Genomic DNA, 19,104 nt, shown 5'->3' with positions numbered 1-19,104 from the left:
GGAAGTTACAGTAGGAAGAAGGGTTCAAGTCCATAAGAGTAAAGGTAAAATATGGTATTATGTGTTAGGTTCACACAGTTAAGGAGCTTAAAGAGTTATTTTGGGGAATATGGGGAGAGTTAGGAACATTATTTGGAAGTAGTTGAGGTAAATGCTGCAATGTCATAAATGTCATATCCCAACAAACCGAGGTCACGGTTTTATTTCTTTTTAGAAATTAAGGTGTTGATTTCATCCTCCATTTTGAGGCTATGCCATTGGGCTATTGGCCTCCGAGGGTTTGCCAGCATGTCTTCCCAATGGCGTTGCTCAGTTCCAGTGCTGTTGATGCCCAGCAGCACTTTCCCGATGGCATCATTCTTCCCAATCTTATCATAGTCCAACACAGTCACCGCTACCTGCACCTTCTAGGAATAAAAATACACACAAAGACAATTATTAAAATTTCTGATGAATCGCATTTGTGTGTGTGTGTGAACAAATATATGTACCTCTATTTGTTCACATGTCACTTCAAAGCTGAAAGACTCGTTGTAGTAAGGGTTTAATGTATTCTTCTTTGTTGTTGTTTTCTTTTTCTTGAGTCTTTTCCCATTCTGCATTAAGTGGATCTTCACATAAGGGTCTGACAGAGAGAACAGCAAGGTTTTATGTCAGAGCAACAGACTCAGAGCCTGGCACTGTTGCAGTTACTCCGTCAGTGAAACACATCATCTATATATTGTTGTTGCTCCTGACAGTTTCCATGCATTTGAAACTGCTTCTGGACACACCACTGAAAAGCAGTTCTACTTCTTGCCGACAACTATCATTTTGGAACTAGTCTGCCTAAATATTAGGTAACTAACGTCTGGTTATAACCAGAGTTACTGTTTGATTCACCTGATAATCCACCCACATCCATTTTCTTCAGATTTTTGGCCTCCAAAATCACCAGCGTCAGCTTCCCTGCAGAAGGCACATACCTCAAGGACAAACATATGTCTCCAAGCCGCTCACTCTAATACAGAGAAAAGAGAATTGAGGATGAAATCTTAAGTAGAAAAAAGAAAAGGAAACATACACTTTAATTAATCCCCTTTGGGAAATTCTTCTCTGCATTTGACACATCCTTGATTAAGGAGCAGTGGGCTGCCCTGTGAGGCACCCGGCGAGCAGCGAGGGGTTAAGTGTCGTGCTCAGAGACACTTCAACATGTGAAAAGTATGTGATTTTACTCAACTCAAAGAGCCGTCAAGCATCACAACCCTTTTTTTCCGCTAAACACAAAGAATTACACTATTGAATCAAATGAGATCCAGTGTTTCCCACTGAATAACAATTTCTGAAAATCTAAAAGCAAGATTTATTTTATCGTATACTACTTTTTTTCAAGTTCGACTCTTCCTCTCTCATTGTCCGTGCCCACCTCCTCCTTCTCTGCTTTCTGCAGATCCCTCCACTCCTGCAGAGACTGGCTGAAGTCCACACCGCTCATCAGTATCTTCACGGCTCCAATGGCATCGTGTTTTGAGAAACGGTCAAAGTCGTACACGGTCATCACCAGTGTCTTCCCGCCCAGCTCAGTGTATGGTATCTAAAGAACGCAATTCACAGACAATAACTTGAAACATATCATGTGTCATGTGGTGAAGATAATTTACTTTTTATCGATGAATTTACCTTAAATGTGAAAGTCTCATTGAAGGTGGGTTCAAGAGTCTTCCTATGAACTTTGGTTTCAAACTTTTTCTTTTTGTCCGGGAGCAGATAGAGTTTGACGTAGGGGTCAGAACTTCCGCCCACATCCATTGCAGGAAGTTCAGCAGCCTGCAAGATGCCGACTATCAGCTAGAATGTCATAGCAAAGGAAATTAATAAGAGACAGAGAAGTATTAGAATGGTGCCATTTTACAGTTGGCAGATTGTTGACAAAAATACGTCATAGTGAAAAGCAGCATCTCACTGTATTGTCTGTGAAGTTGTAGTCCAATGTGAAATGTAGTCTGCCTAGCTTCTCCTCATCCTTCGGCTCCTTATCTGACAGCTCTGTTTTGTTGTTAGCTTCCTCGTTCAGCGGCTGCAAGCATACAGAGACACACAAATCACATGCAGGTAAAAAAATATAGCTTCACAAAGCATTAATGAAGACCTTCTGTCTCACAACTTGTGGAGCAGTTATGTGTGCGTTGTTCCTGCAGTGTAGCCTTCCACAGCTAAAGGCAATTAAACAAAGATAAAGTTGCCATCTAATGTTAATCTATTGTTTAAATGAAACAGGTAATGTTTATACCTTCACTGTGTTTAAATATGAGCATCCTTAAAGACAACCACTCATCTCTCACGTCAACCTTTACTACAATGTGAACAATGTGCAAAATATCCATTACTCCAAACATACAGGGACAGTTTACTAGTCCTGGGTGACCCAGATGTCAGGACTGTGATACATTGGAAGGACAATAAATCTGCAAGGGGAGACTGTGTGTCTGTCTGTGTGTGCCTTACCTTGCTGTAACCTCCATCCATTTCAGTGTCAAAGCCTCCGTTGCTCTTCTCTTTTTCCTTTTTCTTGTCCTTTTCTTTGTCCTTGTCCTTCTTTTTCAAGCACTTCTTCCACACACATATAGCACACGACAGCACCACGCACAGACTCACAATGCAGAGGGCAGCAACAGCCCATGATGGCACTGCAAATCCACATAGAACGCACAAACATAGATGATGATTTGCACTTGATTTACATACTGTTTTAGTCAGCCAATTGAACACGGTGTTCTAAATGTTACCCTTCAATTTTACCTCAAGGTAAAAAACTATTCTCACACAGTCTGAACACACAGACAGGGTAATCAAATGTAAAGATAATCAGAAACACTGGAGAATGCAATGCAATCCAATAATATTGTACTTAAGTCATATTGGTTTTGCTGTTGTGTAATGCTAGATTGCAATATATTGTACGGTCTTATCATGTGTCATCATTGTTGACGCAATATTTGACTGTGGTATCAATTGACATATTCAAATACAAGATTACATTTTTCATGACTTGCAGTTTTGCATATACAACTCTGGCACGTCTGAACTTGTGAAAAAAAGATGAACCAATAATGCCATTCAATTAACATGTATATGTATACTAATTTCAGCTTGTCTGGCTTTGCAGATGCACTGTGACCCTTCCTTATTCAGTCACACATTCTTGAAAACAAGACATTCCCTGCACCTTTTACTTCCTGAGGATAATTTGCCAGCCAATTACTTTTCTTGTTTGAGCCCAGTCCTCCAATGATAACAGAAACACAGATAATGATCTTGTTTATGTCCTTTAAACAAGACCAAATTACCACATATTATGAAATAACCCTTTTATGCCTCACATGCAAACACAAATCTTCAGATTTACTTCTGGCTTTGGTAATGGATATTTTACACAAATATATATATATATATATATATATATATATATATATATATATATATATATATATATATATATATATATATATATATATATATTGAGATGCAGTGTTTAATGGCTAACAGTTCATTTGCATGATTGTACACCTTTACGTTATACCTGACCTGCCGAAAGATTCACTGGGATTTAGATTGACTTAGATGTTTGACTCACTGGTAATGCTGTGCATTTCATTCATGAACTTGTTGGGACTGTGGCCTCCAGATTGCATTTGGCCTGGAGAGGTTGTTACATTTGGAAAGTGGGTTGGAAGAGCTGGGGTGCCCGGTGAGGCCGGGGCTGCTCGACGGATCCCAGTCATTATTTAAGGGGTGACAACAGATCCGGAATTAAACTGGCGGAGAGACGGGGATACAGAAAGATATTGTCTCAGCAACTTGTGCAAATTATGGAACATAACACTTCAACAAAACAGAAATAGGCAAACTTGTAAATTCCCTCCAAATGTGCAAAACTTTAAATTTAATCCATCCAAACTAATCACTTAAACACACACACACACACACACACGCACACACACACACACACACACACACACACACACACACACACACACACCAGAGCAGAGTTTTCATAAATGCTATTGATCAGATGTATTTGTAGCATTAATCTGCTTATAGACACTGTATGACCATCAGTGTCAAATGACTTGTTTCTGCTGCCCTGGCACTTGCACACAGGATATGCAAGCAGCTGTCTCTACCAAAGCTGCTGACATGGAGGGGAGAGGGACGGAGGAGAGGAAGGGGAAGGGGAAGGTGGAAGGTGGAAGCGTCACGCGTGGACTGCCGCTGCTCCACAGTGAGCTGCTTGAGGTGAGAATCATGGGTCAAGATCAAGAAGAAAAGTCTCACTGACAAGACTTGACTCCCAAGTGCAAAATGTTTTGATGTGGTATTTTTTTATTCCGCAAACATCACAGGTATTGAGTATCTGGGGTGGAGTCGGCAGTTGTAATCGCACACTGATCTCTGTTTGTGTCTGCTTTTTTTTCTGAAAAGACACAAATCACCACTGATTCACCAACAGCTGCAGGAGAAAAAGATGTCAAGATACATCCAATGGAACTTAAATAATGCCAACAGCATGTCTCACATTTTACAAGTCTTTACACTGATCATGTTGTTATCCATTTTCAGCATTATTTCAGACTCTGCTGTGCTTTTATGAAAGTGTAATAAGGAAATTAATTAATTTATATAATTCAGAGTTTATATATTTTCATGTGCCAGTATGAAACAGAAATGTTTAAATTGTCAAAATTTGCATTTCTCTTTCACACACACATCTGCACATGAGCACCGTATAACGAATGACTCACCCGCTCCATAACATCCCCTAACTTGAGTTGTTAATGCAGCTTAAACTATTTCTACACCTGATATAAAAAGGTTGTAAATTCATTACAGAATATGAAATATAGTGCCGCTACAACGTTGCAGCTCTTTACCTTTAAAATTACAACTTTAGAGAGCTTTGTCTTTAGCTTGACATCATTTTTTCAACCTTCAGAATAAGTGAATCTTCCAATAGAAGCAAAGAAAATAACTGAAATGTAAGTTACAAACTAACCCAAATTACCCATGATGATTTTGTATTCAGTGAACACAAGAATGACCGGCTCAGACGTGATTAATATTATTTCTCTGCGTTCATTGATTTGTGCACGGTTACTTTTCATTCAGCACAGTTGAGAGAGATATACATCAGAGTACTTTTTATTGATGAAACAAAGAAAAAGAACAAAAGGACCTCGAGACATACCTGTATTCAGTCGTCCACGCACCAATGTCCAGATTCATAGGTACTCCTTTTCTTTACAGTGAAGTGGAGGAGGATGAGGATAAAAGATGAGAGAATCAGAGAGGACCAGAGAGGACCAGGGAGGACAGGAGAGGCGGTGCAAAACAGTGACGTAAGGAAGAGTTTTCTATCACCAGTTCGGAGGCATCAAGGAGAAGAGTGCAGGTGTGTGTAAGCTTTAGAAAGAGAGAGAGAGAGGGTTGGGATAGGTGGAGTTGCACCCCGGTCATCTTGTGTTGCTTCCCCCTGTGTGTGTGTGTGTGTGTGTGTGTGTGTGTGTGTGTGTGTGTGTGTGTGTGTGTGTGTGTGTGTGTGTGTTCCTTGTTAATTTGTTCTTTCCTGTCAATTCAGGTCTCAAGGGACCATTGGTGCTTATGTCTGACTCCCCACCTCTGGTGACCTCTGTGCCCATTCCTACAGGTCACCCTCACCGGGCCACTGATGCATATTCATTAGTGTAGTGACATGGCTTTTTAAAGGCTCGTTAGCATAGTGAGAGTTCAGCAATAGAGGACATTTTGCATTCAGAGTGGACAGCTCTATATGTGTGTTGGTGTGTGTGCATCTGTACATCTGGCAGTAGCTGCAGAACTGTCTCATATTGTCTATGTATAGATGATGTTGCCTGATTTAGAATGTAAGGATGTGGTTTCTGCAGCAACACAGAGATCAAGTTCCGGCACCGCCCCGTTCACCTTGAGGAAACAGAGATGCACAGAGAAGAAGGGAAGAGATAGAGGGACATATAGGGGGATGGGTAGGGGTAGAGTAGGAGCTCGGCATAACCTCTGTCTAAATATAGATTATGTATTTATTTTTCTCATGACAAACATTTTCCAACAATTTTGATTATCACTCCTTCAAGTTTGCTATTTGCAACGCCGTCTGAAGGCCAGCTAACTCAAGCTCATGGTTAAATCTGGATTTGACATTTTGGGTTCAGCACATTTATGCTTGAAGAAAATTAAGCTTTATTTAATTTTGAGGTTGCATTAAGAAACAGGATGTTGTCACTTTTTGTTTTAGGTTTTTATTGTGATAGGCCTGTTGTATGGCAACTTTTATTACATATTTATCTAAACTCAGCACCACTATTATCAGCCCTGTAAAGCCATAATATCAGATAATGAAAGGAGATATAATGTTAACAAACAACTTGTTCATGCAAATATCCATACTGGTTTTTAAAGTCGCATAACAGTCCAGGAAGCATGTCGTAACATTGTAATAATCCTGAGTGTATGTCGTAACATTGTAATAATCCTGAGTGTAAAAAGAAAACATCCCTATTGGACATACACTGCGTGAAATGTACACGGTTTATGTACCAATAACACGGTTACATTTTTTTTTTAAACCATGTACAGTAATGATGTTGGTTGTCGGGATAGAAGACAGCTCATCCACCCGCTAGGTGGCAGTAGTCATTTTTGTCTGAACTACGGCGACATCAAAACCACCGAAGAAGCCTCGACTCGGATACAGCGATCCTGCTGCACTGAGGGTGAGTTCTCTCAGATTGATTCATTTAGTTAATTGTATCAAATTCTGCGGGGAATAAAACAGCTTGTTTTTATGTGTCTGGCAGGTAGAAAGTTGCGCTTTTAAGTCGTGTTCTTGATAAATTGAGCTACGCCGCTTAGCGTAAAGTTCACTTCGTTCAGCCAACGAGCCATGCCGACGTCATCTACGTAACTTTACGCTGAAATCGGTGATTTGCTCTCAGGCGCATTTGTGTGGTGACGTCCAGCTGGTTACAGGTAGTGCACTAGTTATCAAAGACACACAGGCTGTTGCTTAAAGATACATGCTATGCCTCTGTACAGACTGTACCACAACACACATGTTATGCATGCAGTGCATTATATAGTGTACATAAAGTGTGTCGGCTACATACACAATTGAATACATGACATCATGATAGCACAATTACAAATGACTGTTTAGGTTGTATATAGTGGATATATATTATATTGTGAACAGTTATTAGTAGAAATTTTTATTTGTAATAAATTATTTATTATAAGTAACGCATACTCCTGGCGCGCTAACCAGTAGTAATTAATTAACATTTAATAACCCAAAATTGACATCTGTCATATGTTGGTAGAGTACAACTGTGCTGCATAAACTATTTTGTTTATACCACTTGAAAGATTTTTAGCCAACAATATTTGCTTTTCGTCATAAGCCAACAACTTCTATTTTAATACTGCCTATGATGCTAAATCAAAAGAAACACTTTCAATACAGTGTCTGTTGCCTATTCTTAAAATGTAAATTTATTTTTTTGCAATTGATAGAAACCCTTGCCTATCCTCAGCATGTGTGCGCCCCAGGGTGTGGGGATGCTGCCGGTGGAGCGTCTTCATCTGGAACATGTTCTGCAGACTGTGTGTGTGTTGGAGTCGGTCGTCCGCCGCAGTTTTGGCCCTGAAGGAGGACAGGTGCTTTTCACACAAGACACAGGACAAGCCATGTTGAGCCGCTGTGGGACTCGCATCCTCACTGCCCTACGACTGGAGCATCCACTGGCCAGGTAACACACACAAACACACAAACTACTCTTTCATCTTTGTTAAGGGTAATTTCGTCTTGTGATGTATCTGTGTGTTTTTCATTTTTAGGATGGTTGTGGATTGTGTCTTGAAACACAGCACTGTAACAGGTGATGGATCCAAGACGTTTATACTGCTAATGGCGTCATTACTACGAGTACTTCATACAACGGCCTGCAAGGAGCCTAATGTGTCTCACACCTATAACTCCAAGACAGCGGCGCAGGCTGCCACTGCCAGGCACTTGGCTGACAAAATGCTGGCATTTGCGTCGGAGGAGCTGGGCGATCTTATTGCCATCGGAGTGGTCCCGTATGGATGCCGTCTTTCTTGGGAGGATTTTACTGCAAAAACACATATACAAGCACACACAAACAATCACTGCGTTCAAAATCTGCTGACATCCTTCTTTTATTCACGGCTGGGTCGCACCCACTGTGAGTTCATGAGCAACCTCACCTGTGAATTTCTCACTCACTGGAAGATTGAAAGTGACTTACCTTCCTCATCACTTCACTTTGTAAATGACAACTTGGCTGCCTTGCATACACCTGTGTCAGGCTTCCCTATTAGTTCTTCACGTTTGATTAAGGGGCAAGTCATTCACAGGGACTTTGCTGTACACTGCCCTCAGACTGACCCCCAGCCAGTTAAAGCAGTCGTTTTTACTGGGTACCTGCAGCCAAAATTGCTCCGGGCAGAAGAAGTGCTGGAGTTGGGGTGTGGAGAGCAAGGGAAGGGAAGAAATATTGTGCAGTTTAGCGCCTGGGCAGAAAGGTCACTGGAGGGAGTCATCGCAAACCTGCAGAGTTTGGGTGTCTCTGTGCTCCTGTCTGCAGTGAAACAGTCTGCTGCGGTCCTGGCTTTAGCTACACAGGCAGAGATGTCCATTGTGGAGTGTGTCAGTGAAGATGAGCTGTCTCTCTTTGCGAGGCTAAGTGGGGCCACGTCTGTCGGAGACTGCAGGATGATTGAACCAGAGCACGTCGCTACACTGACCTTTTGCAAACCAATACTGCTGGGAGCTCATAGGTATGACATCCTCTTTCTATTTCTCTCTCATACACTGTGTATAAGCAAAGTTACACATGATACAATGTATATTGTTTTACACATACTTGTATTAGGCTTTGATTTATGGAAATGTATATATTTTTACTTCTCTACCACAGGTATGTCCATGTGGCTTTCCATGATTCTGAGGAGAGTGTCACGGTCAGACCCTGTAGTTTTGTTGTTTGTTGCCTGGGGGACGGGCAAACTGACCAGTATGCTTGTGCGCTTCGAGATGCTATCCGCATGCTTCTTTCAACTTGGGAGCCGATTGATACCTCTACAATTACGGCATCGAAGAGGACCTTGCAGTCAAACAAAAGCACATCTTTACATACGGACAATCAGATGGCCAATGAAACTCCCTTCAAGCAGTTTGTGTTGGAGGAAGGCTGTGTTATACCTGCTGGTGGGACATTTGAGTTTCTCTTACACCATGCCCTCCTGCTACATGGCAGCAGTTGCTCATTTTCTGATGACACAAATATGGGTGTCCCTGCTGTTTCCCAGCTCTTGGCAAATGCTCTACTGAGCGTGCCACAACAGCTTTACTCCCACAGTCCACGACGTTTCCTGCGGACTCAAACCAGACTCCTGAGTTCTATTCAAAATCATTCGCAACCTTTCAGCCTCGCACACAAACAAGAACACAACACAATCCTCATGCAGGTTGGGGATGAAAGGGAATGCCATCTAGAGGAGGGAACACTAACCAAGCCTTGTTGTCGAGAGGCTGACCTGTCACCAAACGTTTTTATGTTGGACTCAGGTCTTGAATCTGTCTCCTGTAAATACCAGGTGCTTTTGGCCGTGCTGCAGTGTGTCTCGAGGCTTCTTCGCGTTGACACTGTGCTGCATATACACACTGCCTTACACACTCGGTCACACAGACTTCCAAACATTTCATGGGAGGATTCAGAGGACGAGGCTGAAAAATGAGATTGTATTGTGTCCCGAGATTAAATCTATAAACATATTTCCTTTCAATACATACTCAGGTATCATTCAAAAGTAGGAGGAAATCATTTTTTGAAAATATTGCTACAGTCGTTTTTTGTATATCCAGTGTTTGTTTTTTTATGTATTTGAAAAACAGGTTTATACTTCCAGTGAGAGAGTAAACTACATTTCATGGCAGCACTCTAAAAATGTATTGGCGAGTAAAATGTTAGGGTGTGTCTGTACCAACCGGTCATGAATCAAAGTTGAGTTTGGCAATAACAGTAAAAAAGAAAACATCAAACAACTTAGTGTTGCTCTGTGTCCAGGACAAAATGTGTCATTGTTTTCAAATAATTTAGTCTTTATCTGTTGTGTTAATGTGAAGTAGTGTGAGTGATTAAATGTAGATCTTGGCCTCTTTTCTCTGAAGTTCTCATTAGGGTTTCTTTTTTTCTTCCACATTTTTCTTTCTTATCTCAGCTTCCTGCTCTTTCCCTGGCCAACACAGGTTACATAAAAGGCACACACACACAGAACAGCATGGAGACACCAGCTCTAGTAGATACACACTCCCTTTTATAATCAGTGTTATCTGTATCGTGGGGGTTGGAGTGTCTGAGGGGGCAACACCCAGCTGTCAACAACCAAATCAAATTGTATTTCCTTGCACTAAATTCAGAGGAACTCTATCTCTATGTTCATCTCTTTCTGGTAACATAGTGAGTCATTCAAAATAACTATATTAACGATCATGCATAATTGTGCTGTTTACTGTAATCAGTGTGCACCTAATTTTCAACACAGACTTTTCACAATTTATTTGTGACGGCATGACTCCGAAAGAAAAACAATTCCCGGCTTGTTTTGTGAGTTGGATCAAAAATGAGTCACACTTGATGATCACAAACATCAAAGAGTGGAAAGCTGGGCTAAGTATTCAGAATGTTTTTCCCCGCTGCGCACATGGAAAATAATCTGGAGGTTGTTTTCAGTCTTATGAAGCCCCCTACGCCCTTCTAAACCTGACATATCCTTAGATCCTACACGCTAACTCTAACATACCGATCAAAACAGTTGTGATGCATCAATCTAATAGTGAAGATTCTTCTTTCTCGTAAATTAGCTTTACTTCACAGACCTTTTGAGAATACGCTTCATGAAACATTACAGCTCATTTGTCTTTTCCTGTGCGTGTGTGTGTGTGTATCTGTGTGATTGCGTGCCATGATATAATTCATAATATAAGTCATCTCAGTCAGTACATTTTGGTTTATTTGGTTCTCAATAATATTTGTCTCTGTTAAACATAGTGCATATATGGTATAAATCAACCCAATTTCTGTAAAATAAAAACATTATAAAATACAAACCACATATTAAACCACATGTACTATATTACCACCTAAGTGCATGAAGCTTTTACAAATAAAAAATAGAAGACATTTACAAAACATGACAAAACTCAAAGGCGACTTTAGTAAAGGGGGAGTACAAAAGGGAACAAATAAAATGTCACAAGGAAGGAACTAAGATGCTACTCGGTCACTGCAGTTCACAGCTCGGCATTGAATTGGCTACTATAGTCACCATGGTTTGACTTTGATGTTGTAAGAAACATCATTTCATTGGCTGCTGCTGTATTGTGCTGAAGTGGTAGTGGTTTTCCTTTTTATGGCCATGATCCATGACTCTTGTGTGTGAAGGTGACCCCAAGTGATAGCAATAGAAGTGTAATCAATATACAATGTTATGATCTTTTGTTTAGATAATTAGCAGTTCACAAACACTAATTGTAATCAAATGACCACAAAATTACACATTTCTTCACTGAAGAACAGATGACACCCATTCTATAGGTGGGCCTAATAACCACATCACAAGTGTCAGCAGCACATATCTGATGGATTATGTAATAATCTGAAATATCTGCACCCAGCCTAGATTTCTTGAACAAGTAGTGTTACTATTGGCAGTGGGGAGTCACGTGACTCGAATGACATCATGCAACAATAACAAAGACTCTGCGACGTGATGGTGGGTGTCACACCACCTCCCGAGACTTCCTGATGGCGCAGCACAGGAGCATGCTAAAGATCATCCCAAACACCTAAAAGAGAAAGGGAGACGCACGTTGCTTGTGTTTGTGTCCTATTATTTCCGTATAATTGCGTTCACCCTCCAGGGCAGCAGACCCTGCACTTGGATGAGTTACAGTTAATCGCACGCTTACCATAACAACACCGATGGTGATGCCCACTCCTCCTATGACGTGTAGTTTGGAGTCAAACACCTCGTCAATGGCGTCAGGGCAGCTCTGCAACACACAAGCCCAATTCCTTTCAACTTTCTTTGAATCTATGCCGAAACATGACTTGTGGTATGGCACAGGCAGCATGAGAGCGTCCAGGCTCCAGTAAACCATTGTTGCCATAGAAACTCTGCAAGGCAATTGAGGGAATTGCAAAGGGTAGACTAATAGACTACTGACACACGTCAGACCATCATTGTGAACTTAACAAACTGTCATTTCTCCAGCTCTCAGCTGAAGCATGTCTGAAATGTTGTCTCGTATTGATTGTTTTTCTTTCTCTCGCTCTTGACGCTTGAAAGCGCTTGGTTGTGTTGTTATCCGATCTATACAGACTTTGAGGGTAGTTGTACCTTTGTAATGAGCTCCTCAAGTGGCTCTCCCCGGGGACAGGTGTCTTTGGCAGTTTCTATGACAGAACCAGTTGGCCCACAACAGTTCAGCTGTAAACACACAAAGTCAGACTCTTAAAACAAGATGGCGGAAGCAAAAACAAAAATCTCTAACGCTAAGTGTTTGAAAGGAATAGTTTTGTTTTTTTTCGTCACAAAGTTTTTGGCACAATGAAGAGGCAACCAATTAAGACACCGTAACCACTTGATACAGCTCATACCCTCTTAACATCAAAAATCGTTTTTACAATAACTATTTGTGCACAAATTAAACAAGTATGTTGTTCATCGGTGAGCTTTAGAGGTGCTGGTAGGCTCGTTTTAGACCTTCGGAGTCTGTTGCCTCCTCCTTCCAGTCTTCACAGGCTAACTGCCTCATGAATGAACAACATGAATGAGTTTATTTCCTATAATTCTGAACTTTTCCTTGAAGGTCAATCTGCAAGATATGATCTGAGTCAGTCTGAATTTTAATGAACAGACGATGCTCACCCCAGTTTGAATCACCCGCAGAGTTTCTCTGAATCTCTCATCTCCTGTCGTCTTGAAGTTATTGTAGGTCTGCATGTAGAACGTTGTGATATCATTCACCACCTGCGACACAGCAGCAAGCCAGGAACAATCATTTTATTTACATAACTCACTTTGTTTTGTATTGCTGTGTGCTTCGTTTTGTGATTTATTTTAGTTTGTGGCTTGTATTATTTTCTACGTGATGTTTTGCCTTTGATGTACTTTAAATATGTACACGGATTGTGACTGTGTTGATATGTGTTTATACAAATACAATGATCAGTGTAACCTAATTCAAACACGTACCATACCTTGCTTTGATTGGAAAATACCCAGATTCCAGCCGCAACCTCAATGGCAAATATTATAAGCAGGAAGAAGAAGAACTGCAAAACCGAGAGACAGAATTAAACTCAGCTGATTGTGTGACTGTGTGCTTCCATGCATACGCCCCTGTCTTTTGCGCGCATGTGTGAACAAGTAAGGTCATTTGAGTGTGTGAACCCAATTTAAATAGGCTCCTCCTCCTAAGAGATTTAGTACAAGAAGCTTATGCCTAGACAGGACAGGAGGCAGGAGGGCAACAAATGTCTAGAGACTCTTCTCTGGCCTTCAGTAAACTGATGAATGAAATTTGTATTTCTTAGCGAACCCAAGATCAGTCCACAATCCACACTTGTTTAATTTAGAATGAAAAAATGGTACAAACCAGACCCAGCATACAGGGGGACTCCTGGATAGCACCACAACATCCAAGAAAACCCACCACCATCATCAGTGCTCCAGCTCCAATCAGGATATATACACCTACACGAACATAGAGAACATCAGAGATACATACAAGCGGACTTTTTCTTTTTCTTTTCCAAAACTCGCACAATCCAAAACTGTACTTTTACCTTTGTTTTAATGATGTTCAAAATGTGTCCAGTTCAAGGACTGAGAGCCTCTTACCTGTGTAAAACACATATGGAGAGTCTGCTCCTTCAAACAGGCCCTTGGTCTTTGGGTCTAATCTTAGCCACAGGCCTATAGCTAAGACAGCAGTGCCTGCAAGCTGAAACACAAAACATTTAGATTTTCTCATACATCATTGTAATTAGTAATAACCACACTAAATGCACTGTCTAAAATGTACAGTAGCAGGATTAATCATACTAGAGATCCCTCTCCATGTTTATGCATGTAGTCCACTCATTTAGCAGATTAGTATTTCAACACACCAAATAACAATGATCTTGTTGCTGTCTGAATTTTTAAACTCTTCTTTCATCAGTTGCTCCCAGTTGTCTTTAAAATGTGCACCGACAAGCCCAATCTGGAAGCTTCTGAAGGTCTCACTCCAACAGATTTTCAGTTTCAGTTGTCAGTCCAGGAAGAGGTTCCCGCAGTCCTCGCGTCATATCTAACTCTTCCCCAACACCGAAATGTAAATGAACCACAAACCATATAAAGACGATGCTCAATCAGCAACTCTTATATCTGATTGGATGTCAATAGAACAAACATTGGTAACCATCTACACACACCACAATTCTTTACCAGTTAAATGTTGTATCACATGGATATAATATGGCTACATGTCTGGACACAGACATTTGTAACTACTCACCAATCAGATATTGATACTCTAGTGGTATGAAAACACATTGGTGGGAAGCATGACTTGCTGTCATGTGTGCATTTCAATGTGTCTGTGTGCAGCATGTGTCTATTTAGAAAACTAGACCAGTCTCACATTTAGAGAAGTGACATGAAAGTAGAACCAGGTCAATTTTCCTTTTTTATAATGGTCACACATTCCCTTATACATCAGCACTTTGTATTTAATATTGACTTAAAGTAGCATGTGCACCCATCAACACAAAGCTGCATGTGTGTTAATACTTTATGCATGTTATTACATCTGTAGTACTTGTCTTTTTACATAACATGAGTAGAAAAATGCGCAAAAGTCTGCATTTTACACTAGTGCCATATTGTGTCATGTTGATACACAGGCACGTTCTTACAGGGCTTACCAGCATTGACAGGTCAGTGAATATTTAACTGTCAGAGCCTAACTGAAAGATGGCAGTCTGTTTTATTCAGTAAGTGTGTGTGTGTGTTTCTGTGTATATTTAACTGTTACTTTAAGCTTTTTCAGTGTGTATACTTTCTGTTGTATAATCTTTATCATGTTCCATTGTATGAACAAACCACAAAAGAGCAAATGTACAATAGGAAGCTTCTCAGCCTCTCTCTCTCTCTCTCTCTCTCTCTCTCTCTCTCTCTCTCTCTCTCTCTCTCTCTCTCTCTCTCTCTCTCTCGTTCTCGCTCTCTTTCTCATTCTCTCACAAACACTGGCACACAACACATGAAGACACAATCATAAAAAAGTAGAGCACACTTACCCAGAAGAAAACATTGAAGACAAACATGAGATATTTCACACACTTTATTCCCCCAGCGAAAGTCATGCTGATTCTGTCTACACAATGCACCACCGTGAGTAGGTAATAACTAACTTCTTCCTAGCCTAGACAGGAAGTCAAGGATAACGGGGTCAGTGAAAATGGTGAAAGCATTTTACTGATATAGGGAGTGTCAAGAGAGTTCATTGTGTATGTGGTAGGCATTGTGTTCCTTCCTCTTTTTTGTTACATGTCTATGCATGCACAGGTTGGGGCTTTAACTACTGCAGGTTGTGCAGGCATTCCGGTTTTTACAATCTGGGCGGTAGTAGCACAATGGGCTCTGTCGAGGCACGTTGACATGAAACCTTTTCTCAACATATCTCAGAATATGTACTACTCTGGTGTCTAAACTGTGTGTGTGTGACTATAGCTAATAGTCTGCTCTGAGGTATATAGTACTTCCTACTCTAGAAGCTGATTTTTTTTCAAAGCAATGTATTTTAACTCTTCTCTTCATTCACTAACACAAAGTTGTGCATGGATGCTCTTATTGTGTCCACACAGAGCTGAGATCAGATATCTGTGTCAGGGCTATGTGTCTCATCTTCACTTCCTGCTGAATCCTTTACAAATGGGGAACATCTACAGACATATCTATATTTGACACACATTGTTTTACAAATTGTCAGTTTTTGCATTTTTGAATCTTTGTGGTTGTGTTGCATTGTACCCTCCCCTCTCTTTTTCTCACTCACACAAATACACGCACACACATTGGGAAAACCCTGTATGCCCCTGTAATGAATATAGTTGTCCATATCTCTATCTATAGCTGCACACATTATAAACGTTCATAAAAGGGCAAAGCATCCATCTGAAACCACTCATACATACAAAGATCACAAACAAACGGTCACAACAAGACACACCCTGCAGGCTTAGCAGGACACAAATAGCCTGTACGGGACATCCAAGATTCATTCACACACACACACACACACACACACACACACACACACACACACACACACACACACACACACACAGGCTGGCTCGCATGCGCAACTCTTTACATCACGTAAGGGAGCAGAAGTCTTAATTATCATTATATCAGTATACCCTCCCCCCTCTGTGGTATAACACCCTCCTCCCATTATTAAAATGCCGTGCGCGCAAACTCCAGAGTGAAGTCTGCGCAGTAGAACTGGGTCACTTGGCCACTGGGGATTATCCCTCCAACCCGCTCGGTCTCTCCACGCGTATTGGGACACTTTGTGGTGTTTGGTGGTGGCCAGCGCCAGAAAGAATGCGTAGAGCACCCATGAATATATAGCCTGCTGTGATAAGCAAACGAGGACGCTTGCGATTCTTCATCTGGGACGCCATATTAGTTAATTCACTATAGTAACCTGCTCAAACACTAACGCGCATGCTCGCTCTTACTCAAGCTCAACCAAACACACATGACAGGCATACAGACATGATGCATATGTTTATACGAGAACACTACATTTTCTCGCTTTAAACTCACCCAGAATATCAAGTTGAAAGCAAACATCAGGTATTTGATGCACATTTCTCCTCCCGACAGCGCAGCCATGGCGGTACTAGGGCTATGGATCTCACTTCTGCTGGTATCACCTAATTCAGACCTACGGTAGAATGGAAGACCTTCTAAATAACAGTCAGTATGCAGAATGAGGTTATTTGCCGACGCGCAAGCGCTGCGCGCGCCGTGCTGTGCGCGCCTGTAGTGGTCCGCCCCCACACATAACGGACAGCAAAGGCAAAGCTTCCTGTAGCATTTCTCTATTCTTTTCTTTTTTCTTACACATTTGCTTTTTACTTTATTATTTAACATGTTGTTTCCCGTTCGCTTCCTTCAAATAGCACATATTATTATTATTATTATTATTATTATTTTTACCTCTACTTATTTGGCAAAGTCCTGGTATTCCTGCAGGATCTTTTGTGGGATTTTTCAGTAATGTAACAATTGTAATATGTTTTAGCATTTGTATGGCTTTTGCCTCACTGTCATGCGATCAAATTTCTATAGAGGGGCTTGTAATAGCATATGCGAATAATCAAGTTATATACTTCTGTCTTTCGTGTCTCCAAATGAAATTACAGATTACTTCATTCTTAAATGATAGCCTAAAGCTCTGATGCAGGGAACCCATAGTCTGTGCTCAGCGTGTGTCCTTCCTGCAGACAACAATGCCCTGAGAAGCAGCCTGCGGTGGGCTTTTTGACCGCAAATTCCTGCAGCAGCCTCGGTTGTGCGATGACGTAATTCTCCCAGAATAAGAAAGACGCGTTCATGGATTGATTATGCTGTCCATGAATGAACACCGTGCACGAGCATATCCACGCGATCAGACAGACAGCACACATCACAAACAAACACAAAGTGACCAACCTCCTTATCCAAGTTATCAGTCTGACTTTATTCGTAGTATCATCTCCATGGCATTTGTATTGTGTGCATGTTAGTGTTGTAGTCTTTCTAGCCATTTCTGCTGCGGTGTACATTTTACATCCATAGACAGTTCAAAGGAATGTGGCACTATCTATAATGCATAAAACTGTATCAATGGCAACTAATGGCTTTATTAATGCTTAACAATAGGGTAGACAACTTTACTATATATATATATATATATATATATATATATATATATATATATATATATATATATATATATATATATATATATATATATATAATAAAGACTGATTTATTTTTCCTGCTGATCCATTATAATATATTATTGGATCATAACCATTGATTGATTACCAACACTAAGATCTCTTTCATGAATGACCTGGTCCAAAACAGCAACAATTAAGAGGTTCAACAATTAACAGTAAAGCACATTAAAAAACATTGAGTCAACAATTTGATCATATTGTTGACTCAAAGATCATGGAAGATATTGTGATGTCACAGTAGGAAAATGAATGCAGCTGATTGGGTCCTGGTATTGCGCACGCTGACTCTCTGTCAAACTGTAATGGCTTATTAGGACTCTGATAAAACAAAGCCATTGTTAATGTTATTAGGAACAGCATGTGCTTTTCATAAAGCACATAACAAAGGCCCGTCAACACAGGTGTTTTCACTTGAGCCTGATTAGCTCCTCAGGACTAAGTGCACAGTTACAGGCTGTGCTGGCTCACTTGTTAATTTCGTTGTCACCTGACAGCTTACGACTATAGATATTAATATATCGAGTCCTGTAATTTGCAACACAGCTCCACCCAACAGCAACATGAGGAGATGTCTGATAAAAAACACCTCAGATGTTAAAAAGTGGTGCCAGAATTATATACAATACTTTGTCTTTTGGCCAGATGGTAGGTGAAGTTTTCACTTGAGAGTGTTGATCTGTATACATTCCCAGTGGGTGTGTGAATTTACATGTTATTTTGTTGAAGCTTAGTCATGTGTTTGTGCACCACCACATCAGTATTATTGCGTGCGATATCTCCAGTGAGCGTGTTTTCCACAGAACTGTTTGGGTTGGCGCCGATACAGATGCGTATGTGGACTAATCACTCAGCCAGGCGATCAGTGGGCATATCCTGGTATTGTCCTGCTGAGTGTGTGTTTGATGGTGTCAATCTGCAGGCACTGAGCTTTGGACAAAGTGATAGTTGGGCCTTGTTTGAC

General features: G+C 40.8%; 3 protein-coding genes across 5 annotated transcripts; 1 reads left to right on the top strand and 2 right to left on the bottom strand.

Moving 5' to 3' along the window:
• Positions 1 to 200: 200 nt before the first annotated feature.
• syt1b (synaptotagmin Ib) lies at positions 201 to 3,764 on the bottom strand. The gene is made up of 8 exons (XM_068602927.1): positions 3,617 to 3,764; positions 2,488 to 2,669; positions 1,946 to 2,059; positions 1,663 to 1,830; positions 1,409 to 1,576; positions 883 to 1,000; positions 492 to 625; positions 201 to 407 (listed from the first exon to the last, which is right to left on the bottom strand). The coding sequence occupies exons 1-8, from the start codon at positions 3,762 to 3,764 to the stop codon at positions 201 to 203; spliced, it is 1,239 nt and encodes a 412-aa protein (XP_068459028.1).
• A 2,953-nt stretch (positions 3,765 to 6,717) lies between these two features.
• bbs10 (Bardet-Biedl syndrome 10) lies at positions 6,718 to 10,394 on the top strand. 2 transcript variants are annotated; one of them, XM_068602208.1, is made up of 4 exons: positions 6,718 to 6,770; positions 7,590 to 7,805; positions 7,894 to 8,856; positions 8,997 to 10,394. In XM_068602208.1, the coding sequence occupies exons 2-4, from the start codon at positions 7,591 to 7,593 to the stop codon at positions 9,814 to 9,816; spliced, it is 1,998 nt and encodes a 665-aa protein (XP_068458309.1). In that variant the 5' UTR covers positions 6,718 to 6,770; position 7,590; the 3' UTR covers positions 9,817 to 10,394. The 2 variants fall into 2 exon arrangements, with proteins under 2 accessions (XP_068458309.1, XP_068458310.1); XM_068602209.1 differs by lacking the exon at positions 6,718 to 6,770 and adding an exon at positions 6,910 to 7,026.
• A 679-nt stretch (positions 10,395 to 11,073) lies between these two features.
• cd9a (CD9 molecule a) lies at positions 11,074 to 17,144 on the bottom strand. 2 transcript variants are annotated; one of them, XM_068602210.1, is made up of 8 exons: positions 16,960 to 17,144; positions 13,987 to 14,089; positions 13,742 to 13,839; positions 13,344 to 13,418; positions 13,012 to 13,113; positions 12,481 to 12,570; positions 12,050 to 12,133; positions 11,074 to 11,926 (listed from the first exon to the last, which is right to left on the bottom strand). In XM_068602210.1, the coding sequence occupies exons 1-8, from the start codon at positions 17,026 to 17,028 to the stop codon at positions 11,861 to 11,863; spliced, it is 687 nt and encodes a 228-aa protein (XP_068458311.1). In that variant the 5' UTR covers positions 17,029 to 17,144; the 3' UTR covers positions 11,074 to 11,860. The 2 variants fall into 2 exon arrangements, with proteins under 2 accessions (XP_068458311.1, XP_068458312.1); XM_068602211.1 differs by lacking the exon at positions 16,960 to 17,144 and adding an exon at positions 15,426 to 16,409.
• Between the last annotated feature and the right edge of the window lie 1,960 nt (positions 17,145 to 19,104).

The sequence above is a fragment of the Clinocottus analis genome, unplaced genomic scaffold, assembly GCF_023055335.1.
Source record: "Clinocottus analis isolate CAN_PGR_092001 unplaced genomic scaffold, fCliAna1.0.p SCAF_6, whole genome shotgun sequence".
Lineage (NCBI taxonomy): Eukaryota > Metazoa > Chordata > Actinopteri > Perciformes > Cottidae > Clinocottus > Clinocottus analis.
This window is presented reverse-complemented; position numbering and strand designations above follow the sequence as displayed.